At 41.6% G+C, this 24,492-nt stretch overlaps 1 protein-coding gene across 3 annotated transcripts in view; it reads left to right on the top strand.

The window, feature by feature from the left end:
• Positions 1-23,767, top strand: part of sox1a (SRY-box transcription factor 1a) — an 82,117-nt gene extending 58,350 nt beyond the window's left edge. Inside the window, exons 1-3 of one of the 3 annotated variants that reach the window (XM_079665317.1) lie at positions 9,335-10,488; positions 14,305-14,353; positions 22,874-23,767. In XM_079665317.1, the coding sequence (XP_079521443.1) occupies positions 9,643-10,488; positions 14,305-14,325 (867 nt within the window). In that variant the 5' untranslated portion in view covers positions 9,335-9,642 and the 3' untranslated portion in view covers positions 14,326-14,353; positions 22,874-23,767. Of the gene's footprint in view, positions 1-9,334; positions 10,489-14,304; positions 14,354-22,873 lie in introns of those variants that run through there. The other 2 variants (XR_013805309.1, XR_013805308.1) reach the window with 2 other exon arrangements.
• Positions 23,768-24,492: the final 725 nt, after the last annotated feature.

The raw sequence follows: 24,492 nt of genomic DNA, 5'->3' as shown, positions 1-24,492 counted from the left end.
TTATCCAGATAGCTTTCTTCTGGCTAACATTCACATTATTTCGTTACAGAAGCATATAAAACAAAGCATTGCACAATAATTAGACATTAAAAAGAGCAGAAAATAAACAAATTCTAAAATACAATAGAAAATAAACAGAAAAATAAATAAATATATATATATTTATATACAAACAAGTTCACCGTGAAAATAAACTATCTATAGGATCAGATAAAGCCTATTGGAGGATCAATTTACAGCTATCACAATAGAAAAGTAGTATATTATTTACAAAAATATTATATAAGAATAATAACACATAAATAAAAACTTTAAATCATTTGTATTTATCATTCTGTATCAGAGGCTCGCGGCTAGCATGGCATCAAAGCTGTATCATGGGCAGGCTACCTCCTTAGCTAGCTAGCTTAAAATCAAATGTCTAACGGTACAGTACATACTGACTTTTTCTTTTTTACACAAGCCGACGTACCTCTCTCTTTGACTTTCGATTCCTCCGTTTCCTTCCCGTTGCCCCTGAAGGCTTGGACCTTTTCATAATGCTAATTGTTTGCCTCTTGCTGTTGCATCTTTGCAATCTCCGACACTTTCAGCTGGAGCTGCCGCGTCACTGTTGGCTGTGAGCCGTGGGTGCCAGATAAGCGACCATCCCCCCCTTTCATCACTTACAGTTACAGCGCCCATCGTACAGGGCAAATGCAAAATGTTGCCGCCGGCCCGGGGTGCAAAGGGTGTTTACTTTATTAAATTATTAATGTAAACGTATTAGATCAAGGGCATACAATTAGGCAGAATAATCTTTTCTTTTCTTTTTTTATTTAAAACAATTATTACTTTTTTTTTTTCTCCCAGCGCAGCGCCCCTCCAGATCTGGCGCCCTAGGCGACCGCCTAGTTCAATACGGTCTAGATGCGGCCGCGGACACTACACGACACTACACGACACGACACGCCCACCCGACACGACACTACGGTGGCTGAGAGGCACTACCGTTAAAAGCGAATTGACGACACTACACGACAGGAGGAGAGGTTTTGGGGTGTAGGTTTTTGAGGGAGGAAGGAAGGAAGATTAGGATTAGGTTAAAAGGTAGGGAGTGGTTAGGGTTAGGATGGGGGGAAGGGAAGGGTTAGATTGAAGGGAGGGAAGAGAACTGCTACCCGGGAAACAGGATGCAACGCGTCATCTGTGAAGCTCCGCCCACATCGAGCTCATTGAGGCACTGCGCACTGCAGTGAGGGGCTTCTCGTCCGCGGCCGCAGCTAGACCCTTCTCAGCCACCGTAGTGTCGTGTCAGGTGGGCGTGGCGTGTAGTGTCGTGTAGTGTACTGTACTGTCCGCGGCCGCAGCTAGACCCTTCTCGCCTACTTCGCCAGTGGGAAGGGCCGGCCCTGTGTAGAGGTAATGTGCGGTAACACAGCCCAGTCTCTTCATTCTGCGTACAAATGACACGACTTTGCAAATGCGTGCAATAGATACGCAGAAGTCAGATTTTGCGTGCATATGATACTCCCACGTTACGTTTCTTATGAACGTATGTCAAATACGTTTTTTTTCTACAGTTTTCTCATTGTTGTTGTTGTCGGTGTCAGCTGTGAGGGGTTTCCACACGATTTGGCTTTATGAAGCAGTCACGCAAACGATGACGCAATGACGCAGCACCAGTCGGACTCTGGGCAGTGTGAAAAGAGCTGGAGCTAAACCGAAGAACCGGTTATGAACCTGAAAAGCTCTAGCACGGAGCTTGAACCGGAGTTGCGTTGGTTGAATCAGGTAACAGAATGCTTCTTCCCCTAAAACCAAAGCAGTGAGGAGTTGTCATAGCTAACATTGGTATACCTTTGAGGTAGCGACTCTCCAGTCAAACTATACCGGCAATAATTTTTGTACCCATAAAAAAGATCTCTGATTTAATATTTTAGTTTGAAGTCAATCACTGTATCTTCGATTCAATGCAAAGTGTAATTTCCCCACCACTCAGCAGCTAAAACCTTTATAATCTGTGGTCTGGTCGAACTGAGTTTTGTTGAAATTGGCCGTCTAGCATTCAGGGAAAGGCTCCCAAAACGTTTGAAAGTATAGCTTGTACAGTTGTGTTCAGTTATTTAATAAAAATGTTATTATTTTTAAGGACTTTCAAAAGGTATTCTCGAATAAATCATCTGAATGGGGAGGGATGTTTGTCTATTCACATCAACTTAAGTTCTTTATATGTATCGCTATAACTTTAAGGATGATGGCATCGTAACTTATATCACATTTTTGTACCCTGCTCTCTTTACACGGCTCACTTTTCATTTCTCCTAACATGGGTTTCCTGTCATCCTCCCTCCTTATCGTTACCTGTGGTGCTCTGCTTTGCTACACCCACTGCAATTTGGTGTCAAAAAGTGTAAAAACATGCATCAGCAGCTGAATGGGCTGCAGAGTGCATCTTTGCTAACAAGGTCTAAAGGTCCAGAGTGGTTAACTAAGCGTCTCTCTTCCTCCCTTACACTCTCTCCGGCTCTCTTTCTGCCTGCCGCTGCTTTATTCTTATCGTTGTTTTTTCTCTTGTCAGTCTCTATATCTTGTCAATGTCCGACATGATGCATTTCGGCGTCATCAAAGAAAGATTTTTCCATTAATGGGCGCTGACCTTGTCTGACTATACTTCACTAAAAAGCCTTCCATGCAGCCAGGCCCACTTTCCCCTAATCACTCTCCTCACTCCTTGACCTCCCTTGCACACCCCCAACTTTCCATTTCGTCTCCTCACCATAATCTATTTTTTTCTCCCTCCTCCTCCTCCTCCTCCATAAATGTTCTGCTCCTCTCACCTTACAAGAACCCCCCCTGTTGTTTGTGGGGGCTTGCCTGATAGCCATTAGTGTTACACCCTATTACATCAGTAATGACTGACTGTGAGCTCTAATTAGAGATGTGTTAGGGAGAGCTGACTTGCCCCCCCCCCCCCTCCTCCTCCTTACTGCTTTTCCGCAGAGCTGTTACCGTGACTCCATCGCCGTGGCGACACCATTAGCACAGCATCTCTAAGAGTTGCAACTCCCGACTGTTAAAACCATTACGTTCATTACAGACCAATCAGAGCGGAAGGTGTTATGGCTAATTGATAAGCTGAACAGTGCATAAAATCTTGTCTCTAATTGCCCTGCGGGAAAAGGAGAAAGCGCCCTGGGAGGAAGAGACAGTGAGGGAATGAAAGAAAGTGGGGAAGGGACTGGCGTGCTAATTTCAAAATCTGATATTTTTCCACTCGAATAATTTAGGCTTACAATATGTCTTCATTCGAACACGCCGTGGAGTTTTTTTTCTACTTCTTGAATAATGGGATGTTTCTTCCGGGTTTGTTATCTGTGATAAGATGATTATCTGAAAGGTCTGGGGCACATTGTGAAGAGAGTCTCGCCTGCTCTGCTGGAGTAGGTAATCCTGGGTAATAGCATTATGGACACAGTGTTTTCCTAAAGCCCATGATTATCCACTGCTGTTTGCCGTGGGATTGACATTGGCCTCCCTGGTGTCTCTCTCCTCTCCCTCTCTCCCTCTTCTCTTTTTCTTTCTCACTTGTTCATGTCACCCTGTCTCTGACTCACCACTCCATCAAGCCCTTCTCTTACATTTCTACCCAGAGAAGAAGATGATATAAATAGAGCACATGGAGCAACAAAAGAACAAATTGCTTGTAGACAAGACTGCCCCAGATTTGAATGGCATGTTATGCTGTCTCTGTCAAAAAAAAGAATTGCACTTTTTAGTTTTTCGGTTTGCTGTTACCACCCTGCTCTGAAACTCAACAAGGACAAGGTCGATTTTAACATACATTAATAAATCCTACTTATAACAAGTCTGAATATTCTCAACATCTCATTTATTTGAACGTCTTTACATTATTTTTTTATCATGTTTTACATTCAATTAGTGCCATGGTACATTAAAAGGTATTTTACATAATGTTCTTATTTAGTGAACTAAGGAAAATGTTCCACTTTCGTGTCCAATAGTCTTTTCTTCTATTAAATTATAAAAGTACTTTATTTCATTCTTTCTATTCAAGTGTGTACCTTTATAGTTTCAGCAGTGATTCACCTTCACAAACTATTTGAATAACGTTAAAGAGAGACTTTTAAAGGAGTTAAGATACATGCATATAAAACCTTTGACTTCTAAGATGCGTGTGTTGTTGCCTCTCGATGTTTCTGAGGGCTTTAGGTTTTTGAGTATCCTGTTGTGGGGATTTGTGTGTTGGAGAGAGACCGTATGAACCGAGCTAAGACCTCTGCTTTTAGCCGATTGGCTCACTCTTCTCTCAGCGCTCGTAGGTCTGAACCTGACCTCCTCTCTCCCTCGCTTTCCTCTCGCTTTCTTCCCTCTTTCCTCCCCCTTTCAACGTTACCTTTCACTAAGCTTTACCACTTTGTGTCCATCTCCTGCTTGCGTGGTTTGTGTGCTACTTATTTGATGCAGTACATTTGAGCAAAGTGACAAAGTAAGCTCTGGTGAATGAGTATAAATGACAGGACGTAGACGTGGTTTCAATGTGCAGCGAGGGTTTTATTTTCCTGGGTCGAAAGTGTATGAAAAGGTTGTTTAACCATCGGCATTTTTTCAACTAAAGTCAAGAAAAAGCAGAAGGGTTATTCTGAAATGTTGAACCAAAGTAGTGTTAGTTGAGATATTTCTCTGCGTTATACTATTCTCGAAAATCAATAAGATTCTCCATGTTAAATTATATATTTGTGGATGGCAGGCCCACGGTTTGTCCAGTTTACCTCATCAAGTCATTACACAGCAATGAATGTTCTGTAGAAAAGCATCACCAAGATTTATTTCCACCCCTTGTTACCAAACAATAGAAGGTCTTACTTTTATAGGACGCACACTGTTTTCACCTTGGCTCCAGCAGTTAGCAGATGGGTGTGTGAAGCATCTCCGAGTCCTGCCAGCTCCATCAGCTCCGTCAGGGCGTCTGGAGCCAGGAGGCCTGTTGCAGTGTGATTCATTAACAGGGAAGGAGCCGCCGTGCCAGGCTCTGCTTGTGTGTAGAGAGTGGCAAGGATTAGTCAACTGGATAAGCAGCGACAGAGAAATACCGGACAACTTTTTTTGATCAGAAAATCGACAAAAGGAATTCTTTATGGCAAGAAATGTTGTTTTCAGTCCCTCAAATATGGATTATCTTCTTTTCTATGCTTTATATCAAAACAATCTGAATGTCTTTGGGTTATTGACTGGTAAAACAGACATTTAAAGACATTACCTCAGCACTTGAAGGAACTAGAATAGAAATGTTTCACAATTTCACAACATTTTATACATTTAACACATAAAAAAGGAAACAGTTGCCACTAGACCGCAATAAAGAGAAAATCAAATATCACAATATTTCTGATAAAATACCTTGATATTGATATCGAGACAGGGTTGACTATTGGTGCTTTCACATAATATTAACAGAACAGCATTTTTGATAGATAATCATCAGTAATGTGAATATGACAATAATTTCATCCCTTTATACTGTAATGCCAGTAAAGACTCTGATGCAATATTACGATCTCCCAAATGTAAGACGATATCTGTGAATAAGAAATCTTTAATGATCCCAGCTGTTTCTTATACAGTATTACATATGTTTGTGAGTGTGCGCGTGTGTGTGTGCGCGTGTGTTTCTCCACCTAGAAGCTGTCAGAGCCACATGCTTGCAAGCTGTGCAGGTTCATAGGAACTGAATCTAATTGGATACTGTGGACTTCACAGTATGAGGCAACATTTGAGGGTTTGAGGATCACATTGTTGGACACAGTGTATGTCCTGAGTAAAAAAAACAGCCTCCAAAGTCAATACCTCTCTCCCCCCCCCTCTCTCCCTGCATCATTTTCTGTTCCAGGATCAGTAATGGGAGTCAGTATCCAGGAGGAGGTAAGGAAGGGGGGTGCTGGGCTCCTCCCAACTCCTCGCCCCTCCTCCCCCAATGCGGCACAGCTGCCTTTCAGAACCCCACCGCTCCAGCCCCATTCATCCTGGAGAGCCAAAAAAAAAAGTGGCTATTTATTAGAATACTTGTTTTGTATTGTTCTGTGGCACACAAAAGACGCTCCATTATGTTAGAAGCAAGCCCCTTCCGCAGAGAGAAACAATAACTTGGAATTGTCTTTTTTAGAGTGTATAATAAATGTCATTTCTTCTTGTGTCTGCCCCTCAGTGTGTGTGGTGGGTTTGGGCACCGGGCACGGATGGCCTTGGCACTCGAGCGGCCAGATTGTAGTAGGAGTAGCGGTCTTACATGAGGCTTTGCAGGGTTTAGGACGGCTTTAGGAGTATGGAGTAGGAAATCTGCCCACATGGTCTGGAGTAGAGGGAACGAGGGGAACATGCGTAAGTTTGCTTATAATTCCCTTCAGAGAAAAGGTATTTTTATAAATATGTAACCTGTGGATGCTTTATTAGTAAACCTTCCTGTTGTGCGTAAAATCTTCAATTGCGTAAAGTGGATTTAATGCTGAAAAACGGGAGGGGTAAAGCGAACTAAATACCTGTATTTATGGCATCCCTTTATTTCGGAACGTCTGCGCTCTGCTGTGTTTAATTCAAAGCAGATAATATGTGTTTCTCGCTACAGGCTGTCGTTTTATTTTTGGGACAAGGGAGACGCACCGGGGCTTGGCTGCACATTGCGCACTGCTCTGGGCTCGCGGTGCTACCAGTTGCTCTCAGTTAGATTTTCCGAGCAGCTGTGTTCGGGAGTGAGAGGTTATCGGTTCCACCTTTTTATTTGCCTGATTAACGAGAACGATCAGCTGCATGCTGTAAATTATGGGAGTGTTTATCACAAGTTGTTTTACACGGCTCGGTTACGTGATTATCTCGGTGTTTTTACTTTTAGGAGTAGGGGGGGAGCAGGTGGGGGCTGATCATCACATGTTGTAGATAGAAGCAGTAAAACATTTATTTTCTCTCGCTCTTCCCATGTAAACTGCTGTTTTTGTCCAGGTCAGGTGATCATTACTCTTTTTTTATTTTTCTTTCCCAAAACCAACACCACCCAGTTTTAAGCGCGCCGCTGGCTTTGCACACTCACACAGAGACACGTGGACATTGTTGTTCTGGCTTAACAGCTTTAGGAGGAAAGATGACAGATTAAAGGGGGGAACCCAGATACAATCGGTCTCTCTTTCACTTTCGTTGTGCCTGCGTGTTACTTTGCGAAGAAGTTGGCTCATAATAAACGGCACAATAAAACGCTGTGCATTTTAGATTTGACTATTTATACCTAATTGTTCTCTTTTTTATTTTTCTCTTTTTTATTTTTCAATTTAAATTCATTGGGGGGGTTGGGGTATATATAACTGCTTTGACCCCTGGCCCCAGTTGTGCACCATCATCGCAGTGCGCACATCCTGTTGCAGAGGCCGCGCACAAAGGAGCGAGCAGGTTTTGAAAAGAGGTTTGTTAAAAGAGGAGTGACTGATGGGGGATGACAGGGAGAGTAAACAGGGGCCACCGGGGTCCCAGTGTCACTGTGAAGGCTAATCCTCTACAAGCCTAAACCCACTCCACAATGAGAGGAACAAATATTAACCATAATAATTCATCCTTCTCGATCGATCCTAAAAATTATATACCCCTTTTTTGTACACACATTGCTGGATTTTAACATTGTGAAGCATCGTTTGCGAAGTCTCTAGGAATTTATTTAAGCAGGCTATATTCATATTTATCAAAAAAAATATTATTGGAAAAACATCCAATATATTTTGGTTTATATTACTGTAATTAACTGGTTTGGTAAATAAATAGCCTACTCCTTACTTTTTAAATGTATAAATATGTTTTGAATACTTTCAAAATGTTTACTGTGATTGTGATTAAGTGTTAATTAGCCTACATTTCCTTTTCATAAGTTTATCGTCATTGTTTTTTATTATGAATATATATTTGTTATGTGATGGCTTCACTGGCTCTCCCTGACAAATCTGTGACTCTCCGTGTGTCACCATCATCCTATCGCCATCTTCTCGGGCCTTGAGCCACATGGACCAGAGGAGACGCTTATTGACCATCGGTGTGATATCCCGTTAACCCCATTACCAGGGAGGCATGGATCTGTCCGAGTGATCCCGCTCCCTCAGGCCCTGAACACACCGCCATATCAAGCTAAGCTCCAATTAAAATAAAAAACAGCAAAGGACGATTAAATCGTTAGTCTCGCCGCGGGATGTGGTATTCCGTTTTCCTTTTCAATTAAGGGTTGATTGGGCTTTTCAGGGGAGGTCAGCTGTGAAATCTGGATTATAAATGCGCGGAGTCCAAGACTTCCCTGTCAGTTTTTACGCACGGGTAACCTGTTAAATAAGAAACTTTAAAAAAATGATCAGCCAGGTAGAAGAAAAAAAAACTCCAGAGAAGATGGCAGAGTAGATTACACGTGGCCTTTCTTTTCATCCTCAGATATACACACACACACTCACTCTCACACACACAGACTCATGCACCGCCAGCAGACGGCGATCACGACGCTTTGCCCCAGCAATTTCACGTCATTATATGGCGATCCATCCCGAGGGGCTTCTCCTCTTAGACCAACATTTTTTTCACTAAATCTCTTTCACATCATCTTCTGTATTGAGTGTGTAAAATGTCTTTCTATTACACCTACTATTACTACCTTAATTACACACCTGAAGGCAGAGAGAGGCAGGCAGAGAAGAGGTCTGAACAAATGGATTTTGAGGCTCTGCTCGAGCATCAAATCGCCTGATATTGAATTGGTTTTGGCTGACTGTTGTGTTATTTTAGTACATATAAATACAGTTGGGGCCCAGGACTTCTAGTCATCACAAAAGGTTTGAGAATAACTCGCTTAAAAATGAAGGAAATGGTCTGATTTTCAAGCATTCATTAAGAGAAAAGTGGAAATATTTGTACCCAAACTTTAACTGAAGCATGCGAATTTAAAAGCTGTGTTATAGTGAAGCTGTGGTAAAGTGATTTCCGAAATTCAGCAAGTAATCTTTAAAAATTTGTCGAGATATTTGACTCATGGTAATCACAGTCTGCACCCCACTCACTGCTAACAAATCTTAGTTATTTTTTGTTTAGCTGAAGCCTCTGAAAGCGTGTTTGGAAATTTCAAATGCCTTGTGCTATTTGTGGGATTGACCCTCTTTTCTGCCCCCCCTCCTCTTCCTCCTCCTCCTCCTCCTACACCTCCTCCTCCTCCTCCTCCTCCTCCTCCTCCTCCTCCGGTGAGCTCTTCCTCTATGGTCCTCTAGTCACCTGACCAAACGCCATGCAAATCACTCTGCTGCTAGACCCTCATTGGCCGCTTGTGGCTCATTTAACCGCTGTCAGTGCGCATCATATGGCCGCCGCTTTAACCAACTTCTCAACTCCGACAGGGAAAGTGGCTCAAATGCGCATTCTGCCACAGTGGATGTGAACCAACCCAGGCGAAGAGCGCGTGAAGTACTGGTTGGAGAACATTTTATATCCCTTTTGGATTAATTTTGATCTTGAATAATTTGGAGTTAGTATATTAAATTGTGCTATCCAGTCATCCTGTGCGCACTCGATCCTGTGCGCTATCATCTTGAAATAGACTTTTTTTCTCTGTTGGTGGCGAACTTTAAAACCAGGTGAATGTATAGCATGATGATGGAAACTGACCTCCATTCCCCCGGTCCCCAAACGAACACAAACACGGGGCAAACGGGGCCGAACAGTGGGTCCAAAGCGAACCAGGAGCGGGTGAAGAGACCGATGAACGCGTTCATGGTTTGGTCCCGGGGCCAGCGGAGGAAGATGGCACAGGAGAACCCAAAAATGCACAACTCTGAGATCAGCAAGCGGCTGGGCGCAGAGTGGAAAGTGATGTCCGAGGCTGAGAAGAGACCTTTCATCGACGAGGCGAAACGGTTGCGAGCCATGCACATGAAGGAGCATCCGGATTACAAGTACCGGCCAAGACGGAAGACCAAGACGCTGCTGAAAAAGGACAAATATTCCCTCGCTGGTGGACTGCTTTCTGGGCCAGGCGGTGGAGTTGGAATGGGAGTTGGAATGGGAGTCGGCATGGGTTCATCCGGGGTCGGGCAGAGATTAGAGAGCCCCGGGGGTCACGGAGGCTCCGCCGGCTCCGGCTACGCGCACATGAACGGCTGGGCGAACGGTGCGTACTCGGGGCAGGTGGCAGCAGCCGCGGCGGCCGCAGCGATGATGCAGGAGGCGCAGCTCGCCTACAGCCAGCACCCTGGCAGCGGGGTGCACCACCACCACTCACACCACCACCACTCACACAACCCGCAGCCCATGCACCGCTACGACATGACGGCCCTGCAGTACAGCCCCATCTCGAACTCTCAAAGCTACATGAACGCTTCTCCATCCGGCTACGGCGGGATCAGCTACTCACAGCACCAGGGCTCCGGCGTCTCCTCCTCGGCTGCCATGGGGACGTTAGGGTCGCTTGTGAAGTCGGAGCCGAGTGTAAGCCCTCCCGTCAGCAGCACACACTCACGGGGTCCTTGCCCCGGAGACTTGAGAGAGATGATAAGCATGTATTTACCGACCGGAGAGCCGGGGGACCCGTCAATGCAAAGTAGACTCCATGCCTTGCCGCAGCATTACCAGAGCGCCACGGCTGGAGTGAACGGGACGGTCCCTCTAACACACATTTAAAACTCACAGAATAATTGAAAACTGCAAACGAACACATAACCAAATATTTACCTCTTTTCTAAATAACCCCGGTCCCGAGAACTACCTGCATTTTGTACAGAATGTTTATGATATTGTAAATGAAGGGTAAATAGCAAATTCATCTCGGCTTTTTTTTTTTTAATAGCCTCCAGTGGAATTATATATCTGATGCTGAGATTTTGGTTATTGTGCTACCATCTTTTTGTCCATTACTTTACAGTTTAAGTTGAGGGTTAAGCCAGGTCCACTTGGGGGTATTTGGTTAAATTGTCTCATTATTTTTTTTGGGGGGGAGGGCTCTTGTAAGTTATTGAAAATGAGATAACGTGTCATAATCTTAAGAAAGTGCTTTAAAAGAAATGGGGAAATCACATTCTTTAAACATTTGTGTTCATTTGCAGAAGCCTGTGTCTTAATTCTTCGAAATCATCTCTTTTTATTGTAACACTCTAATTATTGTAAATTGTGAATAATTTTAATATTTCAAATGATGACGGGCAACTGCTGTTGTAATTTAAGTGCTTTTCTGCAAGTGAAAAGCCCTGATATTGCAATGAAGAAGAATTGAATAAATTTCACCAGATGTTGCTTTGATTCTCAAGAATACGGTCTTAGATTGATTATTTTACACAATGTTCTCACAGGAGTGTTTTCACGTTTTAGGACACAAGAATATTATCAAGCTCCCACTCGAGAAAAATAGACACCTGTTAAAATGTTGACACCATAGATCCCACGAGCTTCTAAATAGCTTAATTGTTTGTGCGTAAAAGCTTCAGTCTGTAGGCCCCGAGGAACCCGTTTTGATAGGATGGTGTTTTTCATGGGCCAAACTTAAATGGGTAATGAGCAATTAATTCAAAAATTAATTTAATATTTTATTTTTAAGTGGCATGCAGGTCAGACCATATTCAAGCTGTGAACATTTAAAGAATGCCACGTTAATAGCCAATATTCCATATTTATATAAAAAATATTCCTCACACATTAAATGGCATTGTCTAAATATATCTGATAACACAGAGTGGGTGAAGGCCTCATATAACAAACCACCTGTTAGTGTAAATAACGAAACGTCCTAATTTGTTACAGCAATAAAAGAATTTACTTAAATAATACAACCGAATATTACCATAGTAAAGAGTTTTAAAACATCGGTGTCAATTTAAGCAGATTTATTTTTATTTTATATATTTGTTAACTTCTGTCAATATATAGTCATTTTATTAAATACGTTATTTATAAGATTTATATTTTTCTAACGAATTCCAAAGCTCTTAGACATTTCAATTTCTAGATCACATAAATAATGACTTTCTCTAACAAAAATGTACCAGCCTATCAACAGGCTTTATTACTTATTTACCATTTTTCCCGTTTTAACTGTGGGTTAATGTTAGACTTTGGCCTTTTATAAAAAAAAAAAAAAGATTTTAATATATAATTTTAACTATTAAAATACCTTCATATGTTTTCGATGCACCGATTGAAATTTAGTTTGATGTAATTTCACTTCTTCTGTTTTGATCATGACTTTAAATCATACGACTCAGACGTAAAATAAAGAAAGCAGTAATATATAATCAATATTTTAGTGATGAAAGTATTTATTTATTACATTAATTGATGAATAAATAAATATCAGTGATCTTTAACCTAAACTGGTATAGTTTACACCGACGGACTTTTATTTTAAATCCTCCACTTTATTCTACTTTAACACTTGAATACATAAACTGAAATATGATATCCCTTAATTAGAATATTAAAAGATTTGTGAAAACATTACAAACGACTTCAGACGTGCATCCTTAAAATCACAACAAAATAATTTAGTTTGGTTACCTTGGTAATCAAATGAACAGTTTTAAAGATGATAAATCAACAGTTAAACACATATTTGTTATAACAGATCCTGTAATCGAGGTTTAATCCTTATATCATCTTTTAGTTAAGCTGTGAGGCTGTGAGAGTGACACTTCACAGAGGCAGGACAGTAAAGGGATCTGGGAAAGGTACATAACAAACGATGATTTAAAGTGTACATTCACATTTAATAAAACAAACGCACTACAAGAGACTTTAGGTTAATAAACCTCTGCCATAATAAGGAAAATACAATCTCAATGCCAAATAAAAAAAACTCAATTGCATTCACAGCACAAAGCAAACCATTAAATAATGCAACATTTATTGCGATGTACTGGAAACCAAAAGCATACAGGACATCTGATTCACAGACTGGACTTTAACTTCTCACTGACTGATGACTCATCATCATTTCAACGTTTTTTATTGAGGTGAGTTTTGATACCTTTGTACAAAACACCTTCAGTATGGATCAGACATATTTAAGAAAAATATATATACATTTTAAAATGCTCTTAACATATTGAACATTTCTCCTGAAAATGACGTCACATTCTGACAGGCCTCAGCTGCTTTTGACAGTTGTCTTATTGCCTGTAGGCCCCGTATAGATACAGGCTAATAGCCATACACATGCAAATGAGTGAAATGTATGCCCACTTAGGCTTTTTGAAAAATCAATTAATCTCAAATACATAGTTAAAGGGCCTATGTCACACTGATGAAGACTTGCATGGTATGTCAATTAAACCTGTTAGGCCTCAAAGTAAAGCGTGTAGCGTCTGGCTGCGCATTCATCTATTGACAGAAATCACAGGAACAATGTCTGGAAATTAGTTTAAATTCCATAACCCAAAAAGAAACCGCATCTATGGAGACATCTCTCGCAGCGTATGGCACGGGGAAGGCCTCCTCGTGCGTTTTGAATCTGTTTCTATCTTATCTGTTGACGTGGAGAGATGCGGATTAACACTGAAAGCCAGAGAGGCGGAGCGCGTCACGGCGCATCGCCAGGCTAAAAGAGGAGCGTTCTGGCAAATTTAACCCGAATAAATTACACCTTGAGGTGGAAGAGGGGTAAGTGTAGGGTGCAGCACAAGCTGTGGCAGCGCTGTACGTGTGTGTGTTTGTGCGTGTGCGTCAGTGTGTGCATGTGTTTAGCTGACCGGCCAATAAATCTCTCCACTATGCGATGCTCTTATCTTGTAGCCACCGATATATTCCGTGCTAGGAGGCCATCAGCTCCGGCGCACACTCGGTTGCTCGTAAAGCCCCGATCCCTTGCACTCCCTGTCCTAAATGGGGATAATTAGCGTCACTTTATCACGCCTCTGCATATTTTCTCCACGTCTCCCCCCCTTTTCCTAAAAAAATTACCAGGCAAGCTGCTCTCGTCGCCCGCTCTGTCACAGAAGATTATGGAGACAGATTGCACAGAGCGAATGTGCCGGGCGAGATTAGCGCGGAATAGAGAAAGCAACTGGGCCAATGAATTCCTCGGAAGGGCCTTATCGTGCAATTACACGTTGACATGTTTAACAATCTTGCTGCCTCTTAATCCTGCAGTGCTGCTCTATCTACCCACAGCTACCACGCTATATGTCGGCACACAGACCTAATGCACCGAAACGCAGCACAAATGTCCTGAAAGTTATGAGAAATTGCTTTTATTTTCAAACTTTGTCCAGCATTCAAAACCGCCTTTTTTATTTTCCATTTTTTTTTATTTTTCAGATTTCTCCGTTGTTGGAATAGCATCTGCACTGGGACATTTTGACAAGAGGTGAGATATTGAAATGAAAATGTATAATCTTGGTTTATTATTGCACTAAATCACTGTTTACCAAATCGAACAATAACAAAAACTCAAGAAATGATGTCCATTGAGAGTGGTGATATTACGCATAAAAGTGTCTATTTGGAGTTAAATGTAGACTTTTTCATCACTCTGCCCAACACACACACACACACACACACACACACACACACACACACACACACACACACACACACACACACACACACACACACACACACACACACACACACACACACACACACACACACACACACACACACACACACACACTACCACCACCACCACCCCCTCCCTGTCCCTCCTGCCTGGCGGTATATCGGGGCCTGTGTGGGAGTGATTGTGGAGCTCCACTGTAGGAATTTGGCAGCGGTGGAGGTTTGGAGAGCCGCCCCACGCTGAGCCCCATTCAGCGGCCAGCGCGCTGTGAGGTTGGGAAGTTTCAGTCAGCCGTACAACTCAATGGCCCCCACAAAGGCGATTACAAGCCCCAGCGCATTCCTGTAGGGACCTGGGAGCGGCGCAGGTGCGAGGGGGACCGGGGTAACCCGTCAGAGTAGTTATAAAAACGGGACAGTGCTGGGGCCACACAAAACCAGCCACTCCACGGGAACCGGGGAGGAAGGAGGAGAAAGGAAAGAATAAGTTTGAAGAAGATGGGAGTTTAGGGGGTGGGGGGTGCAGCATACTGAGTGTCCTGACTGTCCATCACTGATGAAAGGATGAGGAGACTGTCAGGGCTGCAGCCAGGATTTCACAGAGGTCATGAGTCCAAAGGACCCCCAGGACATATCTCCTTTAAAAGCACAGAGACATTCACAAATTATTATTCAAGAGTCTAATTATATTTGCCGTGAACTTTGTATGCTCTAAATGTGTATGAGCTTTCTTTTTACATGTCATTATAGCTATTACTAAATCTATTTTAATGTATGTTTTGACTTGTAATGTATTTGAATATCAAAACCCAACAAAGTTAATCACTGTTAATTCCTCTTGTTGTTGAATCCTCCAAATTCAAACATGTTGAAGTGGGGGTGACCTCATAGATGTATAAAGAGAACTGGATATAGCACTAGAGGCTGATTGATAAAGATACCTGGTTTGGGAAATATTCCACATTATGGGCCTTTTTATAGTAAGTGCACAAGTGTTTCCTTTAAACTCGTCCCGTGTCACTCTGTCTTATTCACGTGAATAAAGGAGGGTTTCTTACTCATTCAGTTATCAGTACCCTTTTCAGCCTCTAGTCATTTAGAAAGTGACACATTGTGATTATACTGAGAAGTTACCACTACAAATATTTCTCAGGCATCTCTTTCCCAATGTAAGCATGGGGAGAAAAACGTTTTGGGCCTGATGGCATCAAGTGATCTACCTGGAAGTTGTCATTTAACAGTTTGTTTTTTTCAGGAAGAGTGCCTCAAATCCTGGCACTCTTCCTGGGGGTTTGGGTGACCTCACTAGTGCTCGGTCTACAAAAGAAAAGAAAAGTGCTTCAATTGAAAAAGCTGCTGAAAATAAGCAGCCTCTGCGTTATGCAAGTTAAAATGGAATACGAAAACAAGTCAGCTTTTACCCTGTGTCTGATAGTAGTTTTGAAGTTGAAGAAAATCAGATCACTTTCCCTTTTCCTCAGAGCTACCTTACACATGACATGACACACTTCATTTTTAGCCAAACAATATTGCAAGTAAATCAATCTACTTTTAAAAATATCTATATCAACATGGTTACTGATAGCTGCCTGGCGTGTGATAATGTTGAGCAAGACACAGTCAAAGGGGCTATTTGCAGTTTCCATAGTTCACACTTCTCTGGTTTTAGTGTTACCTGTGGATAAAACATTTTTTGTTGAGCTGCCAACGGTAATGTAGGAAGTAATGTATTTATCAAGGGTCTTTAATTGTGAAAGAACTGTAAATCAATCCTTAATTTTCCACCAGTTTAGTTATCAGCCAATTAAATGGGCATCGTTCAGTGGTTCTTCTCCCTCATAGATGTGGGTCAGAAGGGGCAAGAGACAGAGGTATTGTTATTTAGACTTAGGTTGGGACTTTTACTAAGAAGACAGGTGTTCGCCTCATGTGTGAAACCATCAATGTTATCTTTGGGTTCACAACAACAATAAGTTCCACTTCCACTTAAAAAAAGTACTGATTAAAAGCCGGACCAACATCTTTTTCTAGAACTAACCAACTAACGTTTTGCTACAAAGTAATTTAATTCTGCTTAACAATGTTTAACTTTCATTTATCACAATGTATCAAGTGCAGCATTTCCCCCTAATGCATTAGAAAAGTAGACATAACCACTAATAGCAACCATTTGATCTGCTCAAAACTTTTAAATGGGTGCATTTTCCCAAGAAATAGTACCTGGTTGGAAATAGAAGTGCATATTGAAAGAGAGGCTTATAGGGAAGCAATTTAAAGCGCAGATGTTGTTCATTATTCTACAGCCATTACGTTAGGCACTCTGCTTTATAATCATAAATTCAAGCAAAAAAATCTCTATTTATAACTCAAATAAGTCCAAGCTGTACAGTTTTGTGAAGAAAACCATGACATTTTTCAAATTCCCGCTTTAGAATAACTTGACAGGGTCAACCAATGTACTTACTAACCAATATTATTATGACATATTCTGCAAACTGTTCAAAGTCCTCATCTTGAACTACAATTTAAATTCAATTATTATATGTTCTCTAAAATATTATAAGGTTACGTTTTTACGAATTAGGTCGAGGTTGAACAAATCAACCTGAACAACATTAAGGATCCACTTGGCCTTCCAAAACAACCCTTATGAATGAGAAACCTGTCATATTATATTTGTATCGACCGCTTCTGTGCGTCAGAATAGTTAATGCTGCACGGACACAATACAAGTGGATCAAACATCTGTCTAAGGTTACTTAAGGAGACACGTGGTAACAAAACCACCAAAAGTGATCACTGGACTCATTTTAAGTTAACATGTTCTGATACACATACAGTACAACCACTTCTCATACAGTCCATGTCCAGCACCTGTAAGACTGAGTTTTTGAATAGTTGTATGTACAAAATATAGTATTTAGCGAATTAAGAGCCACATGTTTCCCTAAGGTAATAAGCAAACATATTTGAAACTGCTTTATGAGGTGATAGTATGTCAGTGTTGGCCACTTGGGGGCTTCCACTGCCCCCAAGTGGCCAACAAAATGTGTGCCCAGGTTTATCTTTCGGATACCAATGTTGGCTGATGCATTTGGAGGCTTGTGAACAGAAATCGTCAGGGTCAGGTGCGTTGAATGGGTTTCAGTGTCAAAGTTGTATGATTTATATGCCAAACCATCCACTGCAACTCCCATAACTTCTCAGGGACATAAAAAGGTAACACCTCCTGGATTGGAGTTGTTTTTATTGAAAATCAGCAGCCAAACATACTAAGCAAAGTAAATCAGAAGTGTAGAGATCTTAGTGTAGACATGTTTTAATGGAGCTGCTTATAACATCAGTTACTGATAAAAAATGGCTTTGTATTAGCCTCCCTATAATAAGTGGATTTGTGTGCCATTCAAAATGCTGTTTCACTGTTTGGTGCAGAGATAGCACATGGCATACAGGTGGAAGGAGAGGTGCAAACAAACTCATATTGAATTTAATTGAAATAAAGCACACACAGCTAGTTGCTGGTGGAAATGAAGTCTTAGACATTGCATTGACAACAGACTCTCAGCTGTAAATTAGGCAATTCTGTCAACAAGAGCAAACTGAATAGTTGGAAGAAATGTGCCACAAGTACAGAAAAATGCTGAAAATATTTTTTGTTTTTAAAAGACATTCCCGCAGATGCTTTTAAGGAAGCATTATTTGTGAAATGTAATGTCTTTATTGATCCATGCAGTTACTTAAATCCCTGATTCCAGCTGAGGGCAGCAAGACGAATGTATATGAAAAACGGCAGCCTCCACTTTAGGAGTGCCAAAAGCACAATGAGCCTCTGTGTTTAATCATGTGGGAGCTGCAAAATAACCCCACTCACCTCCACACACATCAGGCTGATGGATTACAATGTCGTATTCTGCACCGATACCTCCTCTTCATCCATTCTGGCAAAATGGCATTTTTATAATTGTAAAATGCAATTTAATCAGGATATGATGTGCTACAGAAAAATGAATGAATTGCATATTGTTGCTCTTATTTCAATTTTTCCTATTTTGATTGAAATGCAAAACAGAACCCAGCAATTGCACATAAAAGTCATTCCGTAGATATTTGTTAACACAAAACATATAATCCAAATAATCCAGCTATCAAAAAGTTGTGGTCAACACAAAAACAAAGACCAATGCCAAAATATAAACAATCAAACATCTAAAACAGGATCCCCACTCTGACGTTCATGGCTCTTACGGCCCGTCCACACGGCGGCTCGCGTTGCTCGCTTCAAAAGTTGAGCAAATTTCAACTTTTGAAGCTTCGACGGAGGCGTCAGCAAATCAAATCACATGCCAGTACAAGCTCTAGCCAATCAAACCGCGTGCTTGTGTGTCCGGGGCGGGAGATTCATGTCATTGGTTGTTGGTCGAGTTTCAGACACGCCCGCCGGCAAGCTTCAACGCACGCCGCCGTGTGGACGCTGCGTTACACTTGGCCTGTGACAACATTTGCAATAAAACGTTATTTTATTCCACCAACAGAACTCTTGCAAAAGCCACCATCTGTCTATGGCAGCAGATCCATTGTAATATGTTTTTCGGGTGTCTGCAGCTTCCACACAACATTAGTACTTTCTCAAGTCTCTCCATTTGGTGTGCCATATTTGCCATACCTGATTAGCACAGCTGTTTTAGTGGTTGAAGACCAGCAGCGTGGTGAGCTAAGAAGCTAATTATTATTCGTCATGAACTCAAATCTTTTGTATGCAGTGCTGCAGCTCCCAACGTGTATGTTTTGAAAACTGGGCATTATTGCAACTTTTCTTTTACTTATGTAGCATCAGTTCCATTAACATTGTACTGACAAACGTTATTGCTGAGATCTCAGAGTGCAGCTGCGTAGCTAAAAATAGGTCCAACAGGGCAAGATACACTAGCAGCGAGACAATCAGACAAGACCCCAAGTACGAGTAATCAGTCAATCTACAGTGAGCGTACCTCTCATTCCCCTGCAGAGTATCATAATGAAGGTGCAATGGATCGCATGAGAATGAGCCGCGATAGTTGCATGTAAAGATGTGTTGGAGGGGGACTATAACCCTCACATCTCGTCTACATTGTTTGGCTCGTATACATTTGCGGCATTTCATGTTAGAGGGCATACAAACGAAGAAGTCTCGGTTTTAAGACATTGGAAGCTTATAGTGTATTTTTTTTAAAGGGATTAAAGGAGTGGGACTCTTGTAACTCCATTTTCCTTGGGTCCCATCTGTATTGTTTGGTCTGGACAAACACCTTTTAAACCAGTGGCCTGATAATCTGAGGCAAACAGAACAACAAGGGAAGATCATACAACAACTTTTAGGTACCCTCTAGAATCCTGCTGTTTTGTAAACTCGAAGGAAGTGTATTTGGCCGAGTACTCACTGTTTCTTTTTCACCATGAGTGGCTCCACATAGAGTCTCTTTCATGGAGACAAACACACTTACGGCCCGTCCACACTACAGCTTCGACAGCTTCAAAAACGGTTTCCAACGCGTCTGCCCATTCACTTTGAATTCACGTTGCCTCGCTTTTCGCCGAACTGAATTGTGGGTAGCAGAGCGGAGCTTTCCTGGCGTTTCAGGCTGCAAAAGTTGAGCAATGTTCAACTTTTGAAGCTTCTGAAGCTTTCGGTGGAAGCGTCAGCCAATCAAATCATATGCCAGTACAAGCTCTAGCCAATCAAACCGCTGCTTGTGTGTCAGGGGCGGGAGATTCATGTGATTGGTTGTTGGTCGAGCTTCAGACACGCCCGCCGGCAAGCTTTTTTTGAAGCTTTAGTGTGGACGGGCCGTTACGCAGCGTCCACACGGCGGCGTGCGTTGAAGCTTGCCGGCGGGCGTATCTGAAACTCGACCAACAACCAATCACATGAATCTCCCGCCCCCAGACACACAAGCACGCGGTTTGATTGGCTAGAGCTTGTACTGGCATATGTTTTGATTGGCTGACGCTTCCGCCGAAGCTTCCAAAGTTGAGCATTGCTCAACTTTTGAAGCGAGCAACGCTCCCACAATGCAGTTCTGCAAAGCGTGACGTCACCCCATTCAAAGTGAATGGGCAGAAGTGCTGAAGCTTCAACGCATGCCGCCGTGTGGACGGGCCGTTAGGGTTGTCCCCAGGAGCACAAGTGGGAATTAACAATAAAATGTAGATGAAAATGTCTAAAGTGGCTTCCTGTTTATTTTCCACTAGCCCGAGCAAACCTTTTTTTTTTCAGACTACTTTAAAGCATGTGGTTTGTAATAACAGGGGTGAGAGTTGGGGTAGAATAGTTTGAGAGTAATGGCACCTCCTGCAGACTATTATTACTTTCTTTCTTACTTCACTGTTCTTTTATTCCTCCCATTTCAACAGGCTCTTGTACAAAATGTATCATTTCAGCAGGGGGAACGCTTTAATTCAGCCTCTCTGTGGCTGCACTGTTAGAGGCATCACTCTATGGATGGCAATGTTGGTTGGTCGATTCTCTGCTTTAGTTCAGGCTGAAATATCTGAGATACAATAATAACAATAACTAATCTAATGCCATGAAAGCAGATCCCCTTACTTTTACTCCAGCTCCATCAGCAGGGTTTCTACCTACATGTAGGCAGTAAATTATCTCAACCTATACTGTAGATTGAAAAAAATGCTATACAGACATTCATGGTTCTCAGTGGATGTTTCTAAGTTCCTCTTGTGGTACTATGAAGTTGACGTTCTTGTTTTTTTGACTGTGCCGACACTAGCAGTGGCCAGAGGCAGTATGTTTCAGGTTGTCCGTCACTCCCACTCTCATTGCAATATCAAAGGAACACCTTGAGGGAAGCTCTCTAAATTTGGCTAAAACATCCACTCAGACCCAAAGATGAATTTATAATGTTTTAGTGGTCAGAGGTCAGGGTCACTGTTATCTCACATTACATAATTATGGGCCATGAGATAAACACACCATTATTAAGTGATGACATTTTGGATGTACATTTAAACCGTTACCTGACTTCTTTGTTGAATCTTAAAACCGTCACACAGTAAATATAGTTCATTGAATTGGCTCAAAAATATTTGATCGATTGCTTTGAAAATTGTTACCCAATTCATTTTTTACATCAGAATGAATTGTAATCACTTCGTCAATCATCTGACTTTTAATATGGTGTCATCACGTACAAATATAAATTATTCCGCTACTATGGTACATGAGTGATCACTGAGGGACGATTTCCAAACCAAAACTGGTGTGTCGGCCCACAAAAATAAGTGTTTATCACGATATGGTAGCTTACAAAGAATTACAAAAAATATATAATAAACCTTCTGCAAGTCTTAAAAAAAAGACTTGCCATTCTGTACCTGTTGTCTGGGAGGAAAAACTACACTTTTTAGAGACATATGGCTTAAATACACTTTAAAGTGCCAGTGGGGGGGTTGTGAAAACAAAGAGGAGAAGAAGAAAAGGGTAGAACTTGTCATAAATATGGAGAAACATGGCATATTTGTGACACTGAGAGGAAATCAGGAGAAGACAATGAAAAATGTGAGTCTCTTTGCAATTTCTAGTCCTGTTCTTATACACTTTGCAGGTCGCTGTTTGACTGAAAGTCTCTTGCCCTCACTGACTCTCACTAACTCCACCATCCACTCAATAGAGAGCGCTGAACAACACACCTGCAGTGTCTCTCTATCACTGGCCTGCACACATGCGTACCCACCAGATGCTGTAAAGGATTTCTGCTCCTCGCTGGCAGGTGATCATTCTCCTCGTGGAAGAGAATGAGGTTAATGTGGGGTCAAAGAGTTCAAACCAGAAACAGCAGTTTTATGGCGCCTGCTGCACGCTGATAGCTGTTTGAACCGGGCTGACCTTTGGACCCTGCGGGGGTCAAGTGATCAACAAACCGGGTTGTTTAGATGCGTCAGATTGGAACAAGTGAAATATGTGTATGTCACAGCAGTATGTCCAAAAGGAGCAGATAAATTGTTCTTAATGATTATAACCCGACTCAATTTGTTTCCGCGGCCATTAGATTGTTGTCAGCTATCAGACTCTTTAAGCAGCGGGATACATTTGAGTAATTTGTGTGATAACCTGCTGGCTATTAAGTATTCTGACTGAACCATGTGTTACATTTTTTCATCTGTTAATGTTATAATACACAATATATGTTTGTTATATAGACATATTTTTGAAACTACAGGGTTATATTTGCTCTATTCTGCTTTATTTATTGACTTTTGACATTTGATCCCGCTACAAATCAATATCTTCTCTTTGTCCATCTCCCTCTTTTCTCTGTCTGTCTCTCTCTTGCAGCAAACTGTCCATCATGGCTATCACCAGTGGACATGGATCACTGTGGGCCTGTGATTAACAGATAGCGCCTCGTCTCCTCTGCTGGCAGCCCATCATTACGTGGAGCACTAGAAGATAGGTGCTGTGGGAGAAAAGACCTTTAGGAAAATGTCAGCGACAGTCAGAGCCCCAAATTTCCTCCATTCACTCTTTCCCATGTGATGCTACCTACTATAAACCCCTTAATTACACACATCCCTTTCTCCTATTGCCCCGTGTTTTATAGCTGAGTGCAGTGTTGGATTTCAGAGCATGTGGTGAGTTTATTTTATCTTATTTAAAAGACGAGCTGTAAAAAAGAAAAAAATAGATATTCAGAAACACCAGCCCATTTTTGCAACCAAAAGAAAAAGAAAACCCAGCTCCCCTTTCCCTTTCACTGGAGCCAGCTTCAGTGTCTTAATACTCTTAGTCCCTCAGTTGGCAAGAAGCCGCTGCATTTTCAGATTTGTAAAATCCGTCAAAATGCCTGTAATGAATATTTCTACAGCCTTGAGTGTATTTAATGTGTGACCGGCCCGAATAACAAACGTACTGATCTGGAACAAGGGGAACAGAGAAGCTCCGTCAGTGGGAAACAGGTCATTCTCGTTTAACTTCTTTTAGAGAAGCAGAATATAATCATTTATTATTCTCATTTCATCCTAGGTGTTGATTAACATATTTCTAGTGCATGAAGCTTTATGTTATGTATATTTATGTTTTTAAATTTGAAAAAAATAATATTATTACATTTTTCTTCCTGGATTATCATATTGTGAGACAGGTCTTTGTTATGCGCTAACATTGTACACTTTGTTGTCTAGGCTTTTGCTGAAAAAAACATATTAAATAAAACTTGCATCTTATTGCTGCCTAATAATAAAACATTGTGTTCCTCATCCTTTTTTTCACATTCAATTTGCGAGTTAAATTAATATTTCAAAGTGAGAAGTTATTGAAAAGTTTTAACTATGTATTAATTTCAAGGTCTTAATGCGCCCTCAATTATTTTACCATTGCCCCTAAGTAATTGATTTTAGGTAGAGAGAAAGAGAGAGGTGGGGGTGATCGGTGTTGATGTGTGAAAACCGCAAAAGCCAACAAATGAAAATAACTAACGGCATAATTGCTACGAGCGTTGTAACCTTGCTTTATTGATTTTTTTTTTCTTTTCGTCGAGGCATTTGGCAAACATCAAAGTTTGGCTTCTAATAACACAAGTTGTTTCACCGCTGTGTGTGATCGTTTATATTTTGTTCACTCTTTCAGCCTCTCGGTCTATCGTAGCCTCGCTCAGGTGTAGAAAAACACTCACTTCTAGCCGTGTGTGTGTGTGTGTGTGTGTGTGTGTGTGTGTGTGTGTGTGTGTGTGTGTGTGTGTGTGTGTGTGTGTGTGTGTGTGTGTGTGTGTGTGTGTGTGTGTGTGTGTGTGTGTGTGTGTGTGTGTGTGTGTGTGTGTGTGTGTGTGTGTGTGTGTGTGTGTGTGTGTGTGTGTGTGTGTGTGTGTGTGTGCGTGCGCTAGATAATGAGCATCTCAGGTGACTACATGTAGTGATTACCAGGTTGCTCGTGTTATAGGAACTATATCCCATAAACAT

The sequence above is a fragment of the Notothenia rossii genome (genome assembly GCF_949606895.1).
Source record: "Notothenia rossii genome assembly, chromosome: 2".
Taxonomy (NCBI): domain Eukaryota; kingdom Metazoa; phylum Chordata; class Actinopteri; order Perciformes; family Nototheniidae; genus Notothenia; species Notothenia rossii.
This window is presented reverse-complemented; position numbering and strand designations above follow the sequence as displayed.